Here is a 25,597-nt window from a genome sequence, read left to right as displayed (position 1 = left end):
AGTCTTACCCTTAACTCTCCCGAAGCCACCTTAAAGACCAGATCCACTACAGAGCCCACAGCCAGACGAGCAGCACTGGACGAGTGAACTTCATTCCAGATAGTGTCACTGTCAACCTGTTAACACACAAACACATGTCTGTTGCATTTGGGGTGGAGATGATCTGATACTGGGAATGCTATAAAGTTTCAAGTTATTAAAAATGAAACATAAATTAAACACATACACACATACACCTATCTTTATGAGGACATTCATTGACACAATGCAATCTCTAGCCGCTTACCCTAACCTTACCCATCACAACTAAGTGCCTAACCCGAACCCTTACCCTAAACCTACCCTTAACCTAATTATAACCTTATCCCTAAAACCAAGTCTTGACCCTCAAACAGGCCTTTAAAAGGCTCTCAGAAAGTGAGGACCGGCCAAAATGTCCTCACTTTACTCTCTTTGTCCTCACTCCAATGGTCTAAAACTCAAACTGGTCCTCACAAAGATAGTTGTACAAGCACACACACACACACACACACACACACACACACACACACACACACACACACACACACACACACACACGTACATGTGTAAGTATTCAAATTAATAAAAATAGTAGTGTGCATAAAAAATTAGAATACAAAGTTATCTGTTTACTAAACTAATGAAGCCAACTGATATGATGTATATATCTTTTGTATCTTTTACCCAATACATTCTTGTATTTGAAAATAAATAATAAATAAATAAAAATATAATGTGATTAAATATATTAAATATCAAAACTATATGAGTTAAAATCAAATAAAATGGTTGACAAAAAAAAAAAAATATATATATATATTAAAAATATTAAAAAAAATTTAAATATAAAATGTTTAACAACATTAAATCTAAAAAGAAAACTATAAAAATAGTTTGGTGCATTTGATGTTATTAATAGTTATCGTTTCATGACAATTCACACTTTGCTACCCACAAATCATTAGTCCCATTTTAGTTAGTCCTGTTGTAGTGCACTTAAAAATATATCACAAACAGCAATTTCTAGTCCATTAAATGGTATTGTCAAATACCAAATAATGAAAATGGTATGGCATCCTAATTTAGCGAACAATACTCAGCAGTTCTATAAGACGTCTCTCCTCAAGAACCCATGCATACGATGAAAGCAGTGTTTTCTCACTGCTGACAGACTACACAGGACAGAAGTGAGACGTTTACTCAAGCGGACAGCAAACAGAGCCAGAGAGGCTTCATACACACGAGGCCCGAACACCCAACCGTTCCCAAACATCCTCTTATGTACCATTCCCGTTCTCACAGAGATGCTTGATTGCCCAGCAAGCAGAAAGAGAAAACGCCACACCGACATTTACACACAAACCAACAACATGGTCACAAAGAAGCAAGAGGCCTTGACACCTAATGCACAACCCAAAGGACACGGGCATGCTGGGAGTTTAGGGCAGACAGGCTAAGAGAATGCAAGTTTATTCTGTTACATGAAGGCAAACAGTGGCAGGAGAGACCTGGCTCGGGAAGGGGGGCATTCCCAGAATGCTCAGAGACAGAAAACAGCCATTCATCAGGCACTACTGATTATGCTCACACACGTCTGCCCTACAGCCTGCAATTACTGCACAAATGAACACACACACATACACACAGGAACACACACACTAATACTTAAGAACAGTGCACTTAAATGGGGTCATGGGTAAAACAGGGAATAATTCATGAGGTGTAAACTACTGGCTCTCCAGATCAACAGGTGCTCGAAGTGCAGAATAACATCTCTCACACTGAGAGTTTGACATGAAGTGCCATTATTAATTAATAGTGTTGAGCTTATGACAAGCATCACTACTACTATTGCTCGTAAATGGGGATAGGGAACAAAACTTCGGCATGAATGAGACTTGGGGACAGTTGCAGACACTTAGACACTATGTTAAGACTTTGTCTTAAGAACTAGTTTGACCAACAATAAGTTAACCAATGGGTAATCAGTCTCACTTTTCTGATTCAGATGAGACCGATATAACTTTTTATGTAACTGACTTAGAGTTATGAACAGCCTTAACGTAAAAAATGTAATGACTCACTTGTAAGACTAGCCTTAGCAGTTTATGCAACCGGTCCCTGGAATCCATATATACCGGTATATATAAATATATATATATAGAGAGAGAGAGACCAGAATATCATAAAAACTTGAGCCATTAATCAACCTCCATAACCACAATATCTCTTCTATTGCTCATATTTTGTGCAGAAAACATAAAATAATATATTTTCTTACTATTTTAAATATTATTTTGTTGTATATAATATATATATATATATATTTTTTTTTTTTTTTGCAGTTTTTTTTGCAGTTTTTTACATTTAAAATTATTATTTTAAATGATAAAATTATACAAATTTAATTATAATTATATATAATTAATAATAATAATTTACTATATTATATAAAAATACTGTTTAAAAAAATTGAATTAAAAGTATCCAATATTACAAAAAAGTGTAATATTTTTGTTGCTGTTTTTTATATTTAAAATGATATATAATGATTATTTTAAATAATAAAATGATAAAACATTTATTATAAATTCTTTAATAATCATAATTTACTATAATATATAATATACAAAAATGCTATTTAAATAAATAAATAAATAAAATTATTTAATATTACAAAAGCTAACTTTTAAATAAAAGGGGGAAAAACAGTTTTTACCTTTTGGCTTTCTGTGATCCAATGTGCATTGGACAGAAAAATAACTTAATGAAATTTTTTTTTTTTTTTTTTTATATATTTAACCATACAATGTATTCGAACTAGTAAAAGAGAAAACATTTAGCAAATTACAAAATGTCTTAGAAGAACATCTCTAACAGACAGCCAATAAAACATCTTTCTCTTCCACGCCATCATCACGCTCTACTTCCAGTATGGCTTTCCAATAAACCTGCGACCACTGAAGTCATTTCTGTTAAAGTGCTGGAAACTTCTTAGAGGAAGGAATATTAGGCCAGTCTGTGTCTCTGCAACAGCATGAGGAGGAGAGGGCTGAAATAAGCACTTAATGAAACAACGACGAGAAGGAAGTGAGAAATCTGGAGAACCGCTGAGGCGCTCAGAAGGGGTTTACCAAGCCTGGGTTTCCCTCTCAGCGCACATATCCTCCATCCATTTATGAATTCAGCTTTTCAATGGCATGAGCGCTCAAGGGCAACGTAAAAAACCTCCGGTCTTTTCAAGCTCCGCCAAGAACGACTTTGTCACGAATTACGAGCCTGTTGTGCATTTTAAAACGAACGAACGAAAAAAATAAATAATAATTTAATTCAGGGAACAGCGAGAGAAAGCTAGGGAACTGAGAGAGAGTGAGCTATTGAAAGAGAGCAAGAGTGCATGATGAAGGAATAGAGTGTAGAAATAAATGAGAGCGAGAGAGCAAAAAGGATGTGAACTATAGACGTAACTTCTAGGGTCATTCCAGGATATTCTTTGAGTCTGGAGTGCAACTATGATGCCTTAAATACTGCCTACATTAGCAGCTCAGTAAGTTTAAGAACAGAGCCACTATGAGACACTTTCAAACAAATAATGATGATAATAAATAATACAAAAAAACAGAGAAGAGTCATTTTTATGAAGTGAATCTTTCAATATTATTAGCGTTCAAATTAAAACCACTAAGCCTTAGTGCACATTTAACACTATTTATGTAGTTTAAAGCAAACGAACAAACAAAAAACTTGGTAGACATCTAAACACTTCAGGCTTCAGCCCCAGGAGCCCGCCGCAGCGTGACCCGTGGTGTAAAGGCAGGTTTCAGGCAGGCCTGGGGAGCGTGTTGGAATGAACAAGCACAGTTTATCTTCACCCTGACAGGCTAATTTTTGCTCTAGAGATGCAGGAAGACAACAATTTTGTTCCATTTCCATAAAAGAGTCCAGAGCCCTTCTGTTTCTCACCATTCAGCTCAAAGACTGTGACTTCAGCCAGACGGGACCGCCTGCCATTTATCAGAACCCCCCGCTCCGCCCCCCAACAGCCCTGCCTGAGGACCCTCCATTACACACACACACACACACACACACACACACACACACACACACACACACACACACACGCATGCACAAAGTTTGGAGATATTACAATTTTATGTTTTTCAAAGAAGTCTCTTATGCTCACCAAGGCTGCATTTATTTAATAACAAATACAGTAAAAACAGTAATATTGTGAAATATTACAATTTAAAATAATTGTTTTCTATTTGAATATATTTTAAAATGTAATTTATTCCAGTGATCAAAGCTGAATTTTCAGCATCATTTGAAATTGTAATAATATTTCACAATATTACTGTTTTTACTGTATTTTTGTACAGTAAAATAAACAGTAAAATATTTGTCTTATTTTGATCACTTTCAAGTGCTGTTTTCACGTGGTCTGATTTAATAGTCTTTTGATCCAATATGTGCTTCCTGTTCTATGACATTTTGCATCATTAGATTTGTATAGCAACTAAAAATATATGAAACTAGTTCAATATTTAAACAAAGTCTAGTGCACTTATAAGCAACAGCGGCTTCAAAGCGAATCACGATCATTGCACTTCATGAGTTTGTTAGAAGCGCTCACACAACATAATACATGCATATTAGATGCATATTTCACATATTTTTTTATCTTCTTTTAAAATGTCCTTAAAGGAGAACTCCGGTCAATTTTAACATTGAGCTCATTTTTTTGTACATTTGGAGTGCTGTCAATACAGAGAACAACGACAAAAATCGGTGTTGCCTACACCGAGTTATTCTATTTTTAAAATTTGCACCCTGTTGACTTCAATGGGGCAAGTACTAAACCTGCTTTTAGCCTCTTAACATCCTTGATGTGTCATTACAAGTGCACAGAAAATGTGAGTGATTCCTTCAGAGTGATCACGGTGAATCTGACTGCAGTAGATGTGAAAGATATGAATAAAAATTATGTTATTTAAGCCAGCGCACATACCTGTGTTTACATCCTGTTTTCGGTTGAAGTCCAAAGTAGTCGATTGCCGATTTCACGCACATAGGTTTAGTTACCTATGATCACGCGCGTGAAATATAACATAGTATCCTTGTAGCTCAAACAATAGAGCACGCTACAGCAAAGTGATGAGTTCATATCCCAGCGAATGCATGAATTAACAAAATGCATATTTTGAATGCAATGTAAATTGAATGATCATATTATCCTAAATAGTTACGATTAGGTCCAATAGTTGCAACGGGCTAAGCCCTGGAGAAAAGAATAATTTCCCTTTGACGTATGAATATATCAACAACAACACAAAATCCCATGAATGACTGAACCATCTCTCCATTCATTACAAGAAACCATTCATGGTCCATCTGAATCATTGACCTAATCCAGGAGGGGAGGGGATGAGTAGAATGAGAGAAGTGAGGATGAGTACTTCCTGTTCCAGAGCTGTGAAAGAGTGTGGCTGACACTGTCCACTCAGCACTGAAGAACAAGTCTATCCATTCATTCATCATCATCAGAGAATACACACACACAGCTTGTTTATAGAAAACATCTGGACGCAATTACCCGCTCTGCAGAAAGGAGAGCAACAGTTTTTGTTGCCGCTGGAGTTCAGGGGAGGGAGAACAAACAGGGCTGTTATTTACACACGGGAAAGAAAGAGAAACTCACCCCGATTCCTCCGCACGGCAGTCTCACGAACATGGGTGTCACTGAACCTAGAGAGAGAGAGAGAGAGAGAGAGAGAGAGAGAGAGAGAGAGAGAGAGAGAGAGAGAGAGAGAGAGAGAGAGAGAGAGAGAGAGAGAGAGAGATGTGTGAGTTCCACAAAATCACTGATCTATGTAATCGTCGTCTTCACATGAATATCAAGATGTGTGTACATGAGTTATTTCAGGGCAGGCCAGAATTATTATTATTTATTTTTTTCAGCTGAATCTGGAGCACCACGGTGAAAGAGCTAATAGTTTGATAAGGCAAAAACAATGTCAACACAAGATATATTTGTTTTGCTGGCTGCAAAAACATAGAGCATGACTAGTGTGGTTTGATTCATGTATGATGCTTGTGAGCTCTTTGTAGTGAATTAAAAACATAGTGCAACCAGTGCCATTTGATTTATGAACTAATAGACTCTTATGCGCTGATTCTTTTAGGTGAATTTAAAAACATACAGTGCTATCGATGTCGTCCGAATCACAAACTAATGAATCTTATGAGCTGGATCAAAAGTTGGAGCTTTTAGTGAATCAAAAACATAGAGTGAAACCAGTGCCATATGATTAAACAAAACAACAAAAAAAAAAAAAACGAATGACTCTTACAAGCCGGTTCTTTTTAGTGAAATCAAAAACATAGTGCAACCCGTCTCATTTGATTCATGAACCAATGACTCTTATGAGCCAGCTCTTTTAAATGAAATCGAAAACATAGTGCAAACAATGTCATTTGATTCAAACAAATAAATGACACTTATGAGATGATTCTTTTAAAAATGATCAAAAACACCACTGTAGTTTGATTCACAAATGAATGACTCTTACGAGCCCACTATTTTTAGCAAACCAAAAACGTATACAGTAGTGCAACCAATAAGATATGATTCATGAACCAATGACTCTTGTGAGCCGGTTCTTTTCATGAATTGGTCAAAAAGACACACAAACCGTTCGGATTGAATCAGTCTGACGCATATTTCACTACATGAACTCAGGAAATCCATCAGATTGGTTACTGAATTAATATATGACTCACTTACTGATATGCAAGTAGAATCTAACAATAATATCCAACTTGCAAGAATAAAAAAAAATTAAAAACTGTGGCAGTAACTTAAAACAACTTGTTTTACGTAAATACATGCTAAGTCCCAATTCGCCTAATTATACTATGCCCTAAAAGTACTGTATGTACTCTTTTTGTGAAGAAAAAGAAAAATACTTCTGAGTGTGTATCAGAAGAGTAGACAAGCTTTGGGACACACTACTTCATCATAACCGCGTCTTTAACGGATAGCTCTGTTGCTTTGTAACATGCACCCCGTCACCGCATACACTCCCCTGTCAATCATCTTGTCATAGCTCAAATCGTCCACGTTCAATTTAATTTAATTTCCCACTGTTTCAGAGAGAAATATAGTAGCATGTTGATCTGCCAGTCATATGTTTTCAATTTGCATAATGATGCATTTAAAAGTTAATGACCAAACGTATCATTACAAAATTCACAATGCTGTTGCAGATGAAATATAATGTGGATAAAATTGAATAAACATCTTTTCGTCAGGTTAGATACTGATTTTTAATCACTCAAACCGCTTTATCTAAACCATCCGCCATGTTTGTAGTTCTAATCGAATCGAATGTAGAGTGTGCACGGATCTGCACTTCAGATCTCTGGAATACTAATTTCAACATACTATGATAAGGAACACACCAAATCTAATTTCCAATAGTATTTAGGACGGATAGTATGCGAATTGGGACGCAGAAATATTTCTTAAAAATATGTTGTGCAAGAAAACGCCATTAGTACACTTAAAAAAACTGAGATGCAATGCAATATCTAAAGAAGTCCCTTTGACGCACATAGACCAACAATAAAAAAAATCAGCACAGATGGACCACCAACTGCAAGTACTCAAAATGACCACATTGACCATCCCTACTTATTAGTGCACAAACACACATGCAATAATCCAACATTTCTCAATGAGGCAAAGCCCCTATTGATTAAAATTGCCCTATTTTTCAAATCAACTGTGCTTCTAAAGCAACACATTGTAGCAACTAACATCAAAAGTCTGTTAATCAGATTGTAAAGACGGAAACTGTGAAAAAGTCTAAACTGTGATGTCGTCTCTGTGCCCGGCGAGTGTGAAATATCCACACGTGTGTGTGTGTGTGTGTGTGTGTGTGTGTAAGGGGGCATGTCGTTTAAGCATGCGTGTGATCGCTGCACGAGGGGGCCGGAGCTGAAGTCATGGAAAACTGCATGTGTGGTTGTTATTGGCAGAGAGGTGACGGCCCTGACGGACAGCTCAGGGGCAGACTCAGATCAAGGCCGTGACTGATGAAAGCGGAGAGTGAGCTGACAGGGGCGAACAACACGGGGAGGGAACACAACGGGCCAAAAAAAGAAATGAAACCAATTGCAGCATTTAGGAAACATGCTGTAAGGCGGATCTGGCTGCAGGAGCGTAAATAATGTGGATAATTGCAGAAGTCCAGACGCAGTGCTTCACGGGCTAATAACTGAGAAGGCCATCGGAGGCTCCAACTGTCGCAGATACAACAATGCGCTCATTCACAAAACTCATTCAGATTCAGCCTGTGGTGTAGTCAGGTGTGTGTGTGTGTGTGTGTGTTCTCTTACTGTCCAGTTTTTGTCTGAGTGGGTTGGTTCCATAAAGCAGCACATGGGCTTCAGAGTGGACCGTCTGTAGCTCCTCCAGAGTGGCTTTCCTGCCTCGAATACACTGCAAAAAAATCAAGCATAGAGTTCAGATCTGAGTATTTCATTTGACATGGATGATGGTTCTGAGTTTCAATCTGTTACACATGAAACAAACATACTGAAATTAATCTGCTGAAATGTAGTTGTTTTTTTTTTTACTGGATTTGAATGTAACATTTTTGTGAAATTTGTTACTATTGAAATACAACAATTTTGTTTCATGTTCTTAAATTGAACTTTCAAAAGTTTAGGGTCGGTAAGACTGTTTGCCAAACGGTACATTCATCTTACCCAGACAAAAGTTGGTCATAAACAAAAGATACAAACTGCCATACAAACCATCTAAACTGAACTCAAACAATTATTTACATTTATGCATTTGGCAGAAGCTTTTATCCAAAGTGACTTGCATTGCATTCAAGCTACACATGTTTTCAATTCAATTCCTGGGAATCGGACCCATGACCATTGTGTTGCAAGCACTATTCTGTACTGTTTAAGCTACCGTTTACATTTTTTAGAGCCTCAAAATTCTGATTTTAACATTTTTAATTATTTTATGAAATAAAAACACATTTTAACAGGTTGCAAATGCTTTGAGTTTACATTACACAAGACGATTCTGTCCAAAAACATGGATTTTTATAAAACGCATTATCATGTGCACTTATTCAAAGGACAAATACTTATAAAAATATTATTTCTAAACAACAACCGATGAGAAGAAAAGAAAAGAGTTCTTTTCTTCTCTCATATGTTGAAAGGCTATGGAATATCTTTGCACTACACATTCTGTGTTTGTCTTTGGTTTTGGTTCAGATTTCTTCTGTTTTATTTAAAAACGCTGTGAAATTGTGCACTACACATTCTATGTTTGTTCATATGTGTATTATCCACTCAAAAAAAAAAAACGCCTCTTGTCTCCTTCCCTGCGTACCGACAAAGCCGGAGCGTTAGCATTAAGGGGGTCGCGCCGCGCCACGTCTAGGACAACTCTCACCTGAAAATCCGATAACATCAGCAATTTTCTGATTTCTGTAAATAAATATAAAACTAAATGTATATTGCAGCACAGGGTGAAGTCCGTATATACATTAACTACGATTTGAGACACATAAATGTAAATTTAATATAAAACTATGTAAATGGCGCTCTGTGGCGCGGCAGGATTTTGAACACGGTCCTGAGCCGTTACTGGGCGCCGCCGGTGTGTGTACTCTCATAGAGAATAATGTGTTCGAATTTAAAAGACGTGGCGTCCGGTGTGCGACCCCCTTTAGCCGTTATGCTTTTTTGGCTAAAGGTTGCGGGCTTGCCTTCCAGTGGCTTTGATATAATATAATCAGCCGAACAGGTAATCTGCTTTCACAACCTTGTTGTGGTGTTAATAATTAACAATTATAACTTGAACTTTCAGGGAAAATGTTTTTAAACAAAGACTGAAAGAGTTGTCGGAAGACATTGAGGTCATGCGGATTGTATTTACGCTCACAGTTGTGTTAAATTGTGAAGATTATCATGATGAACAAAATGTGTAAGAATCATAAGCTTTTGGTAGTCACAGCTTCTTTTCTGCAAAAATCCAATGGAAAAATCCTATTGGGATTTTGTCGAGGGAACCAGGGTGATGCTAACTCCGGGATGGCCTACAAAAATACATCATCCCCGCAAAACTCTATACGCCGACTAAAGTCTTTAGCTGTCACAGCAGAGCTGAAACAGGCCCGCTGTCCACCTCCCACTCCAAACTGGGCCCCACATGCCTGTAGAACAAAGCCACCGGCCCTCGGAGCTGCTTTTCCCTCGTTTAATAGCCCGGGCCTCCGAGGCACAGACCATCCGAGAGGGAGGCGGACCTGCCCACCTGTGGAAGCGCTCTGGGGAGGGTTCTGCCGAGGTGACACCTGCAACAGGACGTACTACCTCTCGGATTTAACAGCATGTGCAGTTAAAGAGGGGCCCGCGGGGGCCCGGTGCTGGCTGGCGGCAGCTTAAAACAACCCTACACTCTTTAAGGGCCCCCCTGCTGTAGATTAGGGGGTATTAGAGTCATGACTGCCTTTAATTGAGGCCCAATTCACTGTTTCCATCTCCCAAAACAATAAACATCCCCACCAAGGAGCGAATGTAGGCGAGAGAGCAGACGCGCGGCCGTGCCATTGTGGTGCTTGTTTACTTGTTTGTTTGGAGGAAAACAGAGACTGCAGCTATGCGACTGCCTCGAACAGGCCTGACGCAATGGAGCCAGCGTGGCAGGAGAGATTAGATCTAGCGAGAGCCATTAGCCACCAGCGATCAGGACTCCAGATGATGAGAGAGCTTAGGAATTGCCCTCAGCAGGTGGAGGCAGAGATAAGCAAGCACACACTGCTTTTCTGCGCTAACTTCGAGGGGGAAAATGTGGGAAAGGGAGTAAAATCAGGTTATTTATAGCTCAAAGCATACTGTACTGTATTTAGTAAACAAACTGTGTGGAGATTCGTGTGTGCCCACAAAAAAAAAAAAAAATTTGAAATTAAAATTTGGAAATAAACCAAGTTTGTGAAATGATTTAGAATTAAATTAAGAAATACAAAAGTTTTTATTTTAATGGAATTAATACTTTTATTCGGCAAGGATGCATTATATTAAACAAAAGTGGCAGTAAAGTCTTTTACATTGTTACAAGCAGTGTTGGGTAGGGGTGGGGGAAAAAATCGATACTGCATAGTATCGCGATATTTTCGGTGGCAATACTGTATCGATACACGGGCGCCAAGTATCGATCTTTTATTATTTAAATTACACATGAGAATTTAACTTTGGTAGTAGAATGCTAAAAATCAATTGCTCATTCAGTCCACTAGATGGTGCTGTTTGTTTTCTGGTGAGGTCAGCGGGGTGACTGTCGGGTTGACTGTCAGCGCAGGAGGACGTAGATAAAATAAACATGGCAGCATCAGAGAAAGAAATCCCACGCATAGACTAATTCGTGGCGGTGCGCCACAGAATCAACACCGGCCACATATTGCGTTTGGTTATAAAAATTTTTTTTACGCAATTTAAAACACGCAGCATATTCATTCAGCTGCATTTCCTTTCCCTGCTCTCCCTCCGTCTCTCTGTCACTCACGCGTCTCTCTCAAAAGCAATGTTTTGTCTCGCCAAAGCCTTATTTGATCGGTGAGTGATGTACATGACTGCTGCGCTTGCGATAATGCGCATGAAAGAACGAGCAGAGAGAGAGAGCCCCGGTCGCGCGCGCACCCTCGCCGTCTTCAAACTGTCTTGCTCTCTCTCACTCTCGCTCCCTCGCGCATATTAATCAAAATCAATTGAGAATTGACACGATGGTAAAAGATCGGAAGACCGAAGTTTCACGTGCAGCATTCGGGTATTTTTTCCCTGAATTACTGCTGGGTGTTGTGCAAAAAAAAATAGAAGAAAAACTTTTACGTTGCCTTATCTTCTCTGAAAAGCGTTCCGCACATTCAGCTGACATGAAAAACACTTTCAATAAACAAAACAAAATCCAATGATGAAATGTTTTCTGTGTTGACAAATCTTGTGCGATGTCCTGACTGTCGGGATAATCACACGCGTTGTACAAGTCCGCTAATGACACGTCCGATTCGCGAACTACTTCTTTGAACCGATTTAACCAAAACAATCTTTTAGTTTAGACTGTCACTGTTTGCGGTAAATGCATTTGGGTTGTCGAGGTCAAAACTCTAAATAAGATGTGAATCAAATAAACTTACTATAAATAATGTTATGTCATTGTTTTACTCTTACACTGAATGTTTGGATTTTGTGAAGGTATGAATCATTTTTGATTAATATTTAATATAATAAAGTTCTGTGTAACAGATTATTAACGCAGATTATTAACGGAGATTATTAAAATTGATGTGACATGAACAAACAGATGTTGACAGTTTTCCTTTGCGGACATAATTTGAATTTGGAAAAAGGTAATAAATTGCAATATATTGCAGAATATCGCAATATGTTTAAAATCGCAATAATATCGTATCGTGACCCAAGTATCGGGATAATATCGTATCGTGGTGCCTCTGGTGATTCCCACCCCTAGTGTTGGGTAAGTTACTCTAAAAAAGTAATTAATTGCTAGTTAATAATTACATCTTCAGCCTTGTACTAATTACTCTCTCTACAAAGAATTGCATTACTTATTACTAATTATTTTCTATATCACATATCGACCTCTACCTGCTGAACAATACAAGGATAGACATGGAACTGTTCTTTTAATTCTTTTTAAAAATAATATAAAATTGCATAATTTATTATTGAACTGACCAAAGTAATTAAACTGAGTTTACATTAAAAACAATTTTTTTATATACGTTTAATTTAACATATAAACAGACGTAGATCTATACTGTATTTAATGCAATTACATCAGAACTAATTAAATTAAAGAAAAATTAAAAGTAATCCCTAACTGTACTTTTTCAAGGGAAAACAGTCATTATTACTTAATAATGCATTACACCCAACACTGTATTTCTATTTCAAACAAATGCTGTTTTTTAATTTAAACATTAATAATAAGAAAATTTCTGAGCAGCAAATCATCATATTAGAATGATTTCTGAAGGATCATGTGACACTGAAGACTAAAGTAATGATGCTGAAAATTCAGCTTTGCACAATATTTCACAATGTATACTTTTACTGTGTTTTTGATCAAATAAATACAGCCTTGGTGAGCAGAAAGGACATCTAAACTCATTTTTAGGTTACTAATCTCATTAAAATGGAAAATGTTACTCATCAGTACAAAGGCCAGATGCGGCTGCTTCCATTGAAACATTAGATGGTCTCTGGCTCATTCTCAGATCCCGCTGGAGAACATGATCATCACGGTCTGAGCAAACCTGTAGTGTTCATGCAGCTAAAGTGCTGCTGTCACTATAGGAACAAGTGGAACAAACCAAATACTAAGACTTTTTTTCATTCAAATTTGTAATGAAAAATTGCATATTAAATTGTGAAAAGAGAAGTATTTTCACAAGTGGTATCAGACATTTGGACCCCCTGCAGTTATTCACCAGCACTTCCTCTGCTCTGAACGTTTTATGCCTCTTTTTCTCTCCCGGCTCATTTTTTTTCCTCGAACACACTCAAATCAATCTCGCTCCCCCCTTTTCCGTTGAGTAAAACTCTTTGGTTTATTCATAAAGTTTCATCAAAGAGAGTGTGTGGCTGAGTTAGTGATGGCTGAACAGCGCCCTCTACAGATCAAAAAATATCCTTCACTTTGATAAAGTTGCCAGCAGGAGGCTGAAGCTAAAGACGACATAAATATGTTTAGTGCTGAAACATCATAAAAAAGCAGATAGATGACATCACAAATGGACAGATGTGAGCAAACGAATTACCTCACACTGGCCGCGCAGTCCTGTCTCCTGCAGTCGAGACCAGATGCTCTGGATGCGTCCGGCGTGCTCAGGGTGGATGTTACTGTTTCCACACATGCACTGGTGTTTCTGCATCAGGGTGTCGTACACCAGACCTGTAGGGGCACAAATACTTATTTTAAGGAGGGATACAACCTAATATGAATATATTTAATATCCAGATGCTTAGTTGTTTTCCTTAGTTGTTTAGTTGGTAATCCCATGGCAATGATATCTAATCCAGTGACTGACCGGTGGTAAAGCGTGGTTTGGCTGCTGGTTCCTGGACCACAATGGGAAAGGTCGCGGAGGCTGGGGACGATTGTGCCCTGGACAGGGGCCGATGGCCTGGGAAGGTCACAGACAGTCCGGCCGCCTCCATAGACGCCTGATAGTTCCTCAGCTGATGGATCCTCTGTTGCTCCAACAGGAGAGCTTGCTGCTCAAGAGACAACAACAGAAGTTTTCTCTTGAAATAAATGTGAAACTTTGCAAGTGAATTTGTGGAAACAAACGGGTTTCATCCTTCATAAAGATGAAAATCAAGCGCTTTAGGCGTCCTGCAGTTACACAAATAACCAGCAGGTGGCACTCAATACATTGAAAAACACAGACAAGAGCGTTTTAAGTAGAAAATGCTTCATATTTTGAAAATCAAGGAGAAAGACTTCAATTATTATGCTAATTAAGGTGAGAGTGTTTCAAACTACACTTTACATATTCACAATGCTTTGCATTCAGCTGTTCAAGACTAAATTTAGGCTGTCCAAAATGTGAAAAATGTTGCTTTCCAAGGCAGTATATGAAGGTCTGAAGACAGATAAGTACATGGTCAAGGTAGTTCGTTTAAAGAATAAAAATTGCATTTGGATTGGAAGATGAAAATTATTTGTAATTATGCATAAAATTTTGGGGTTTGCAAGATTTGCAAGTCTCTTATGCTCACCAAGGCTGTATTGAATTGATCAAATATAAAGAAATATTGTGATATATTATTGCAATCTAAAATAAATGTTTATGTTTTGAATATACTTTAAAATGCAATGTATTCCTGTGATGCAAAGCTTAATTTTCAGCGTCATTACTCCAGTCTTCAGTGTCACATGATCCTAATATGCTGATTTGCTGTTCAAGAAACATCTCTTTTTATTATCGATGTAAATAAATAAATGTACATTTATGTGCCAACAATTTTTTTTTATGATTCTCTGATGAATAAAAAGTTCAAAAGAACAGCATTTACTTGAATTAGAAACATTTTGTAACATTATACATTTACTCTCACCAATTTAATGCATTTTAGCCGAAAAAAATTATTAATTTCCGAAAAGCAAATATCTTACTAACCCCAAAAATTTGAACAGTATAGTGTATATTTCAATTTATACTAAGAGACAAGCATTGTAGCCATCAAATATTTGCTTGGATGTGTCTAAAACTCACACAGGTTTTTCCGTGATCATTGTACAGTATGTGATGTTATGGTTCCTCGAAGCTGGTCTGAAACCTCAGGAAGTTCTTCATACATAAGCTCGGCCTGTTAATTGGCAGCTATCCTCAGTTACGGACACAGCTTTAGTTAGCTGATGAATATTTCATGATTGCAGGAACACGGAGAGGGTTTCAAACCCCCGCTGCCCATTAAGAAGAAAAAGAGCTGGACCTAAAGGATCTCGTCGAGCACAAGTGCACACCTCCTGTTCATTTTAAAAAGCAGTGATTAAGCACTCAGGACCTGTGGTTGCAGTTTACAGTTAGTGCGTTAAAAACACTAGTTTTTCAAGGATTGCACAAACAAACTCACATTAAGCATTTTTATGTTAATAAAAAACACTTTTATTAAACTATTCTTCTTGTGCATTAATGAAACTGGCACGTTACTGTTTGCATAGCTGCTTAGCTAGTAATTGCTCTTTTTGTATTTGACAAAGTCCCATTGTTTTTTGGCAGCTTTAAAGCTACACTGTGTAAGTTGATTCTTAGCAAAAAACACTTTGTTCTTTCAAAATGATATGTGCTCATTAATGTGTAATTACTTCTACCAACTAATCAAGTGTTCTCGTAAGCGTAGAATCTGCCATTTAGAATACATACGAGTGAGTCGCTCGAATGGCGGCAGCCATGTTGCGCCTCCATCTTGAAAATACAGTAGCCATAGAGGGACATACCTGGAAATTCAAGCTTACACTCAGTGGCACCGTGACGAGATTACTCGCGACTGCCGGCAGATTTGAAATAATACGGCCACCGTAGGAGTTAAAACGCCCTCGGAATGGGAGGGGCTAGAAAGTAATATTCAGTTGGTAGTTATATACAATTTCACCACTAGATGGGAGAAAATCTCACACAGTGTAGCTTTAAGTAAAATAGACGCATGTCTTCAGCTGAGTAAGTGCTAGGACGCCACACTGGCTGTGTCCGAAATCGCATACTCTCTTGAGTAGGTTCTCAAGGTATTTTGAATAAGTAATCAATACTTCATGATCGCTAAAAAAGTATGTTATACATGAATGTGTGTAGTATGAATGTAAACCAGACGTCCTACATTCACCATGTTGCCATTATGATGTGACCAACCAGCATCAGTTACATCGCTTCACTGCCATTCATTAATCCTGTCCCGTGGCCTCATGGGATAGTTAAGTGTCCATCGCATGTAGATTTTAGATTCTCACCGGAAGTAGTATGTAATCCGGGTACTTTTTGCCTTCTCTTTTATGAGTACTGTGAATTCTGATACACTTCTTTTGTCACATACTGTTTTTTGCTTACTATATAGTAGGTAAGTATGTGATTTCGAATGCAGTTTCTTGTAGCTACAGATCATTCTTGATGGTTAATAAGCACTTGACAGGACAGGTGGCTTGTTTCCTTATAGGAGCCTGTTGCTGCCCTCTTCTGGTGCTCAATGTGTCTGTGGTTCATTCTGTGCCATTCAAAGAAACACCATTTATTGTGCAATTCTACATTCCCAAGAGCGACGGACAAAACCTTATATTTAATTTTATATATTTATATATCTATATTTTTATATCCCCCATTTTGCGGGAAAGTCCTGAAATTGAGAGCTTTGTCCCACGTCCTTCAAGGTGTACGCTGTATCCTGCATATCGATGTCTGTATTATCTAGTTTTAAATATGTAATAGTGCATATATTGAGCAAAATGCCACTCTTGAGAATTATTTTTTGTAGCTGACTATCAAGCTATGGACATTGAATAGCTTTTCTGAGGTAAATGTAGAGTTCTGTGACATTGTTCACAAACCGTTTTATTGACTTCTTTCTGCGGTTAAAACACTGATTGAGCGACTACATGAGACATGATACATTTGTGGCTACAACGTTCTGTCACGGCACATCAACCCTCTGTGCTGTTGGGTTATTTTTGACCAAACAATTGTATGTTTCGCTTTTTTTTTTTTTTTTACTTCATAGGAATGGTACGAAACTTTGTAAAGGTTTTGGCAATACCTGTGTGAACTCCCACACATACATACATACACACACACACAAAAATCATGGACATGATTCAAAAAGGTAACATATTGTTTGCGGTCTAAAATGACAGCATTGGAAACAAATGGGAGACGAATTTCATCTAGTGAAAGTGCGTTCCTGCGCTCAAACTAAATTTTACTGAAAGCTCATTTTTTGAGTTATCGACCTCAAATTTGGAACACAGCTTTGTTTAGTAAAACATGTTTAAAATATATATAATCATAAAAAAAAAATCACAAAATAAATATATCTTTCATATCAAAAAGTAACAAAGCACAGAACTTGCTGCGATTTATTGGATGTGAAGAAAGCTACAAATAATGTTAGTGAATTTGTTCACGCATCGACTGAAAAAAAAAAGATTCTTAAGATATTGGTTCATCAAAAAAACTTAAAATTGAGAAAACAATATTTTCAACTCAGCCCTAAAGTTCATTTTATTTAGTAAACTGAATATGTCCCGTGGGGTAAATGACATCGTATCACTCGAACCTAGGCAAGCCAGTCACAGAGCCAATGGTTACAATTAACAAAGCTTGCTGGCGATTAAAAGCATGTTATCACCCAGAAAATAGGCTTTCCAACTAATGTAAATCAATATTATATATAGTCTAAAAGTATTGAATTTGTCTCTCTCCCATGGGAGACAATAATCAGGTGGTCAGCCTGATCCTCACCTGTCTGAAGAGCAGCTCTTCCTCAACTTGTCTCTCTCTCTGCTGGAACTCTTCGTCCTGTTCATCCAGAGGTTCCTGTTTGATGATGACCCCGTGAGGAAGACCCTCAGAGGAGTCTCCCAGCCCCTGGTGCTCCCGCAGCTCCTCTTCCGTCTCCTCCGGGTGGCTCTCGTGCTGTCGGCCCGGCTCGTTCGGCTTAGCCATCATCTGAGAGAGGTGGAGAAACACATCATCACTTCGTCTGATCAATCAGACTTCTACACATACAAATTCATTATTTTATTGGAGAGTACAACAGGAATGTGTATTCAACATTGTCTGGGAATAACTAACTAAAATTAGCAATGCTACTATATTATGCACTAACGTTCAAAAGTTTGGGGTTAGTAAGATCTTTTTTTCCTTTTTTTGAAGAAAAAAAAACTTTTAATCAGCAAGTATTTATTAAACTGCAACAGTTAAGACATTTATAATGTTACAAAATTTAATTTCAAATAAATTCTTTCGTCTGAAGGCTCAATTCATCAAAGAATCTTGGGGAAAAAAAAATAGATGTATCAAGGTTTCCACAAATTATTAAGCAGCTCAAATGTTTTCAACATTGATAATAAGAAGAAATGTTTCTTGAGCATCAAATCATCATATTAAAATGATTTCTGAAGGATCATGTGACACTGAAGACTGGAGCAATGATGCAGAAAATTCAACTTTGCATCACAGGAATAAATGACATTTTTAAATCTATTCAAATAGAAAACTTTAAATTGTAATAATATTCCACAATATTGCTGATTTACTGTAGTTTTGATCAAATAAATTCAGCCTTGGTGAGCAGAAGAGACTACTATTAAAACCTCACATACAGAGCCCAAACTCATGAAATGGTAGTGTAAAATAAAAATATATCTTCTTCTTATTATTATTATTATTATAAAAAAGTAAAAATTTCAAAAGTACATGATCTGATTTTTTTGTTTTGTTTTAGGTTGTAGTGTAGCTAACAAATTTTATCAAAAGCATAAGCCCTTAAAGTCACAAATAGCCTGTTTCATTTAGAAATACATTCCTTAATGGAAGAAAAAAAAGGTTGTGAAATTTGAACAATTGAAAAGGAATTCATAAGAGGATGATTTCAGAACACATCTGCAACACAAAAAGATCTTCAGAGTCAAAGCTACAGTTGCATTAAATAACAAAAGAAACTGTCCTCTTGGCTCAAGCTCATGCTGTGACAGCTGTGTCTAACCCTATCACCGTGGCAATGACAGCTCTAGCCCCGCCCTCACCCCTGCACACACACACACACACACACACACACACACACACACCGGAGTCGGGTAAAAACACGGGCCTCTGGCACTGTGCCAAGGGAACATAATTGACGTCAGAGCGCTCTGCAATTGCCTCATCTGTGTGCTTCATTCCAAACAAGCTTTTCTTTTTTCATATTCTCCTTTGTTTTCCTCCCCCTTCCTCACCACAACTACATCTCTCCCTTCAGCTTAGTGAACATGTTCATGTCATTTCTTTGGAAAAGGAATCAGCCAAAGCCAAACTGATGGGAATAATCCAAAATTTGGGGACAAACATCATAAATTTCCTCACGAGGATGACATGCTTTTAAACGTCTAGTTGCCACAGATGCATTCATACTAGATACCATTTGAAAGCTTAAAAACTTTCCAAAAACATCTCCCAGGCCTTTTTGTCATAAAAGTTCAGTAATTTTCAGAAAAAGGTTCAGAACATCAAGCTAGACCTTCAGTCAGTGTTAACAGCTCAGCACACAAACGTTGGCAGGTATGGCTTGGGTCATGAATATTAATTAAGTTATTTGAATTCTGTCATTATTTATCCATCCTCAAGTCGTTCCGTTGGTAAACAATGGTAAGCAAAGGCTGTCAAGCTCAAAAAGCGACAAAGCACCATAAAGGTAGTCTTGAGTACTATATTTCTGAAACCAAACGATAGCTTGAATGAGGAAAGCACAGAAATGAAGACAATATTCACTGTATAGCTGTCAAACACCCAGGATGGCAGCGATCAAAATAGAGCAAATCACCTTTTGAAAATAAATTGACCCTTCAAACATAAATATTGTTTCAATTATATCATTAAGCCTCTAGATGGCGACAAGTGACCGTTAAAAAATGAACCTGTCATTGAATCATTCATTCAAGTGATTCGTTCAAAAACGCTCATTCGTCCAGTAATGAAACAAGTGAAGTATTTATGAGTGAGTCATTGAATCATTTTATCTCTATATGAAACAAAAAAATGGTGATTCTCAATTTATCCAGAATTGTGCCGCTCTAATTCCCTGACATTCTTCACCACGGCCGCTCTTAAATCTCAATCATGGACTATTAAGTTTCACACCTGAGAAACAGGCCAAAAAGCTCACATGAATATATTGTCCAGAGGCCACACAAATAAAGTGCAAGGTGCGCAAAAAAAAAAAGTTAACGTGCACCTTGCACTTTATTTGTGGCCTCTGAACAATACATTCATATGATTTTTTTGGCCTATTTCTCAGGTGTGGAACTTTTTTAGTAGTTTTTAATAATTTTTTTTTAGCAATTTTTGAATCTGATTCTATTCATTTACCTGTTTTGGACTAGTGTCTGGCGCTACGCTTTTCCGTTCTCTCCATTGGACTATTAAGTTTAACATTTTACCATGTTTAAATCTATTTCGCATATATTTTCCTAAATGCATTGTATAAAATGCACAAATCAAGGCCACAGATGTCATGCACTGGACCTACTTTGATATGCAGAAAACCACATGCACAGATTCACAACATATCCCTTCTCACATCTCCACAGCAAACTTCTAACTTCTAAAATATAGGAATGCACTGAAATCTAAACAAGCGTAAGCATTGCTTGGGAAGCATTAAATCCTCTGACATCTGCTGAGCAAAGAGGCCGTATTCCCGGAAGCCCAGAGTGTAGCGCTGAGGTGATCCACACCCAGTGATCTCATTCCGACATGTTTGTGTGCAGGCATGGATTACCTCCATAACTAATCTATAATGCACATTTGCAGTGGTGGGTGGGGGGGTGGGGGGGGAGAGCACAGGCATTAGAAACAAACCAAAAACCCTGTAGGATAATGAGCCAACACTAGTAATCTCTACAGACTTCACCACACACTCTGTGAGCAAACATGAGGAGGAATAAAATGGGGAGGTTGTAGTTTTCCAAATTCATTCTTTTCCCATAGGGATTTAAAATCCTTAAATGAAAAGTTCACGAAGCAAATCAACAAGACTTCATTCATTACAACATTGCAAACTTTGTTCCGAATCAAAAAATTATATGAAAAAGTATATAAAAATGCAGACATTTAGTTTAAGAAATAATGAACTGCTCATCTTATCAAGCATTTTTATTAATATTTTAATAAATACAAAAAGATGGTACAATACAAACAATACTGATTTATAGTTACTGAATAATTAATTAATTAATTTATTTGCAAAATACTTTGCTATATACAATTATATAAGAAGCTTAAGCACGTAGGTAGACAAGCCATATTCATCCATAATTTTCCAGCAAAACATTAGGAAGAATTTTTTTTTGTTGCAAAATACACTTCAGTTCAAAAGTCTGCGGTCAGTTTATTTATTTATTTATTTTTTAAATAAATTAATACTTTTATTCAGCAAGGACACATTAAATTGATCAAAAGTGAGTTTTGTAATGTTATATAAATAATAAATGCTGTTCTTTCAAATCTAAGAATCCTGAAAATATCTTATCACGGTTTCCACAAAAATATTAAGCAAAACAACTGTTTTCAACATTGATAATAATAAGAAATGTTTCTAGAGTATCAAATCAGCATATTAGAATGATTTCTGAAGGATCATGTGACACTGAAGACGCTGAAAATTCAGCTTTACATCACAGGAATAAATTACATTTTAAAATATATTTAAATATAAAATTATTACTGTTTTTACTTTATTTTGGATCAAATAAATGCAGCCTTGGTGAGCATAAGAGACTTCTTTTAAAAAAAAAGTAGTGGTTGTGAATATATTTTGTGTATTTTTTTTTTTTTACCTTTCTTTTTGTAAAATGCAAATTTTATTTTTCAAGAACTTCAAAAATATAACAAATTTAAGTTGGGACCAGCAGACAAAATAGTTACTTAAACCCTATTTAACGTAATTCATTTAACAGAACTCCGCATTCCGCCCAAAATTCAGCATTGAAATTGCGCTTCCAAGCATGGATTCAGTCTGGGTCCGCAATGACTGCAGTCCCACGTACACACAAACACACTAGCAGAGTGCTTCCGGTCTGACCATATAAGGACTGCACATCCTGCTGGTTGCCATGGTGATTAAGGGAGCTAAAGACAGACAGAATGCTGTACCTTGCTGATGTGAAGCTGCTGCTGCTGGAACTGTTGCTTGTGTTTTTCCAGGAACTGCTGGTGTTGCTGTTGAACCACCAGCTGCTGCAGCGCCTGGGCGTTCTGGGGCAGGGGGGCCGACTGTGTGCGTCCGAGGGGCCGATGCTGCCGGAGCTTATGGATGGGATGGGACTGCAGGGGCACGCCACCCAGGCCTGGGGACACAACACATGGGCTTTGGGTTACACAGCAGATTCTAGTTAGCACTTGGCCCTGAACTAATTAACACCTTTGCCCGCTTTTGCTCTCAGGGGGGTGAAGTTTCATGAATACACACACGACTGAAGATTTAAGCGCATCTCCGTCTCAGTTTTAGGCAGCATGCCCACGGGTCGCTTGTGAAGCATCTAGTGCACACAAAACTGGCAAGATCCTTCTTAAAAGTCATTCAAAAATGCAACAGAATGGAACAGAACACAGACCTTGAGGTGAGATTTTAAAGTGTAACGATTTCAAGCTTAACATGCCGTCCTAAATATGTGCAACAAAAATAACAACCCATGTGCATGTATGTGTATAGGGTTAGGGTATATACATATACACACACACATATATTTATATATAAACATATACACACAATTACTATATTATAATGCATAATATTTTCAGATCATTACATAATATATATATATATATATGAAATTATTCAATATGAAATATAGATAACATGACATAATATACATAATAAAATACAATTATTGTATATAATAATATAAAATAAAATTGAATATTTATACAGTAAAATATAAAAAACTGCGTATGTATTTATGTATATATCTCTTGTGTGCATGTATTTATGTATATTTATATTTATTTAAATATATATATACGGAGTATATACACTCCGTTAGACTAAACTGGGAAGGGTCACAACACTTGCATATTGTTATCTATTTTTAGTTTAATTGCTTCTGTTGCTCTTACCATTTGAAAGTCGCTTGGGATAAAAGAGTCTGCTAAATGATTACATGCTAAATGAAAATGTTTTTTTTTTTTTTTTTATTCATACATTTTTTAATTGTCATTATTGCGCCACTCTACTTCAGACACACTCTCCGTCCCTCCCAGGGGCTTGACACTTCCTGTTTGTACACTTCCTGTGCACTGGATTTGCTCATCTCCCTGACAACAGTGGGCGGAGAAAAGGTTAGCTCTTTAACATGATGGTCTATGATGGCACAAATCATTAGTCAGAATTGACTGCGCCAGTGAGGCGTCTCTCTCTCTCATCCTCAGGATAAGTATTGACCCCTTCTTATTGCCAGCCTCCCTCTCCTGTCTCTCGTGAAGCCGTTCCTGGCACATCAGGAGGCTAATTAACACCGCCTATGATTAATTTGATTAAAATGAGCCTTCTTTAGTGCGTATCGAAGGAAATTGAATCCAATTTATAAAGGACGCTGCATAACCTATGTTGGACTAATTACAACCAATAAATGCATGACAACCGCAGGGAGAACGGAGCGCGACGCATTAAGATCCCGCGAGGCCCCGGGGCACCTGCCTGTTTGGAGGCCCCCCTTTGCTGCAATTTTGAGATATAATGTGCAAATAATGGGAAATTATGTCACAAATGTGAGAAATGTTTGTGTATTATGAGAATCAACGAACCATGCGAATAATACATTTGAGTAATACAACACTCGCAAAGATTAATGATTAAATCTAACATTTTTCCCAAAATGGAAGCAGTGGTGTAAAGTGTGTCAGATGCTTTAGGGTAAGCTGTGCCAATGTGAATCTGCAGAACATTTTTAAGTGGGACCAAACTTCCTTTCTTTCAAAGAAAATAAGACATTTTCTTTACTGAGGATCTACATCAGGAACAGAGTCTGGAGAACTGCAACATTTCATATTTCCCTACAACCAAAAACATCAGCTGAAATGTAGAATAATGCCATAATCTGTTCAAGAAATAATCTTTTTATAAACTCCCCTCCCCCTCTTCTTTTGTTAATGTTTAAAACATAATAACTACAAACAAACAAATACATCAATCAAAATGAACATATTTTGAATATTAAACTTTATATGGCTGGTTTACGGATATATTAAAGAAAATGTAAATAATAGCTAGTTAAAACATTTTTTTGCAACAGTGCATTTTTATGTTTTATAATTTTGAATATTGCACGTCTCATGCCTAGTTTACAGATATTTAAGAAAAGGTGAATAATGACAAGAAAAATAAAACTTTGAAACACAATAGCACATTGTCATATTGTATTTTTAATATAAATAAACAAATTGAAAGTAAAAAAAAAAGAATATTAAACTTTACATGCTTCGTTTACAGATACCTTTAAGAAAATATGAAAAATTTAAATTAAATTAAAATTAAACTTTGAAACATAATAGTGCATTCTTATATTGTATTTTTAAAATAATATAATATAAGAAACTGTGAATAATGAAATGTAAAATAAAACACTGAAACAATAGTGGATATATTGTATTTCTAAGATAGATAGATAGATAGATAGATAGATAGATAGATAGATAGATAGATAGATAGATAGATAGATAGATAGATAGATAGATAGAATTTGAAATATAATATAATATAATATAATATAATATAATATAATATAATATAATATAATATAATATAATATAATATAATATAATAAAGTACCAAGGATTCAATTTACAAGGCAATATATTCTATGGTAATATGTTCTAGACATTCGCTTCTTATTTCAGTTGTCAGCTGATGTTTTGAAAAAAAAAATGCATACATTTTTTCTTTCTTTTACCAGAGACAACAGTCAGCGCTCTCCCCATCTCTGCAGGTAAAAGGTGTCCTGGTAACATCAATATTGGTTATTATGACTGAGACTGACCTGCGACCATGGAGTTCTGAGCGGCTGACTGCTCCAGAAGCACCATATGCTGGAGGAGTGTGTTGTGTGCCGAGCCGCTCTCCCGCTCTAAGGAGGAGGCAGTCAGGTAAGACGGCAGGTGGGCTCCTGTCATGAACGGAGTGGTTATGGGTATTCCTGGCACTGCCATTCTGTCACCGTCCTGCTGGCCAGATGCCATCTATGTAAATAGAGAGAGAGAGAGAGAGAGAGAGAGATCAT

At 37.0% G+C, this 25,597-nt stretch overlaps 1 protein-coding gene across 3 annotated transcripts in view; it reads right to left on the bottom strand.

Annotated features, from left to right (window-relative positions):
* The window catches only part of hdac4 (histone deacetylase 4), a 195,460-nt gene that overhangs the window by 37,165 nt on the left and 132,698 nt on the right, over positions 1–25,597 (bottom strand). For all 3 annotated transcript variants that reach the window (XM_081369248.1, XM_081369249.1, XM_081369250.1), the window contains 8 exons: positions 25,358–25,556; positions 22,476–22,669; positions 18,084–18,290; positions 14,160–14,346; positions 13,890–14,023; positions 8,422–8,524; positions 5,720–5,766; positions 9–116 (listed from right to left, as the gene is read on the bottom strand). In XM_081369248.1, the coding sequence (XP_081225374.1) occupies positions 9–116; positions 5,720–5,766; positions 8,422–8,524; positions 13,890–14,023; positions 14,160–14,346; positions 18,084–18,290; positions 22,476–22,669; positions 25,358–25,556 (1,179 nt within the window). The remainder of the gene's footprint in view (positions 1–8; positions 117–5,719; positions 5,767–8,421; positions 8,525–13,889; positions 14,024–14,159; positions 14,347–18,083; positions 18,291–22,475; positions 22,670–25,357; positions 25,557–25,597) is intronic.

This window comes from Scardinius erythrophthalmus (genome assembly GCF_964197995.2).
Source record: "Scardinius erythrophthalmus genome assembly, chromosome: 6".
NCBI classification, from domain to species: domain Eukaryota; kingdom Metazoa; phylum Chordata; class Actinopteri; order Cypriniformes; family Leuciscidae; genus Scardinius; species Scardinius erythrophthalmus.
This window is presented reverse-complemented; position numbering and strand designations above follow the sequence as displayed.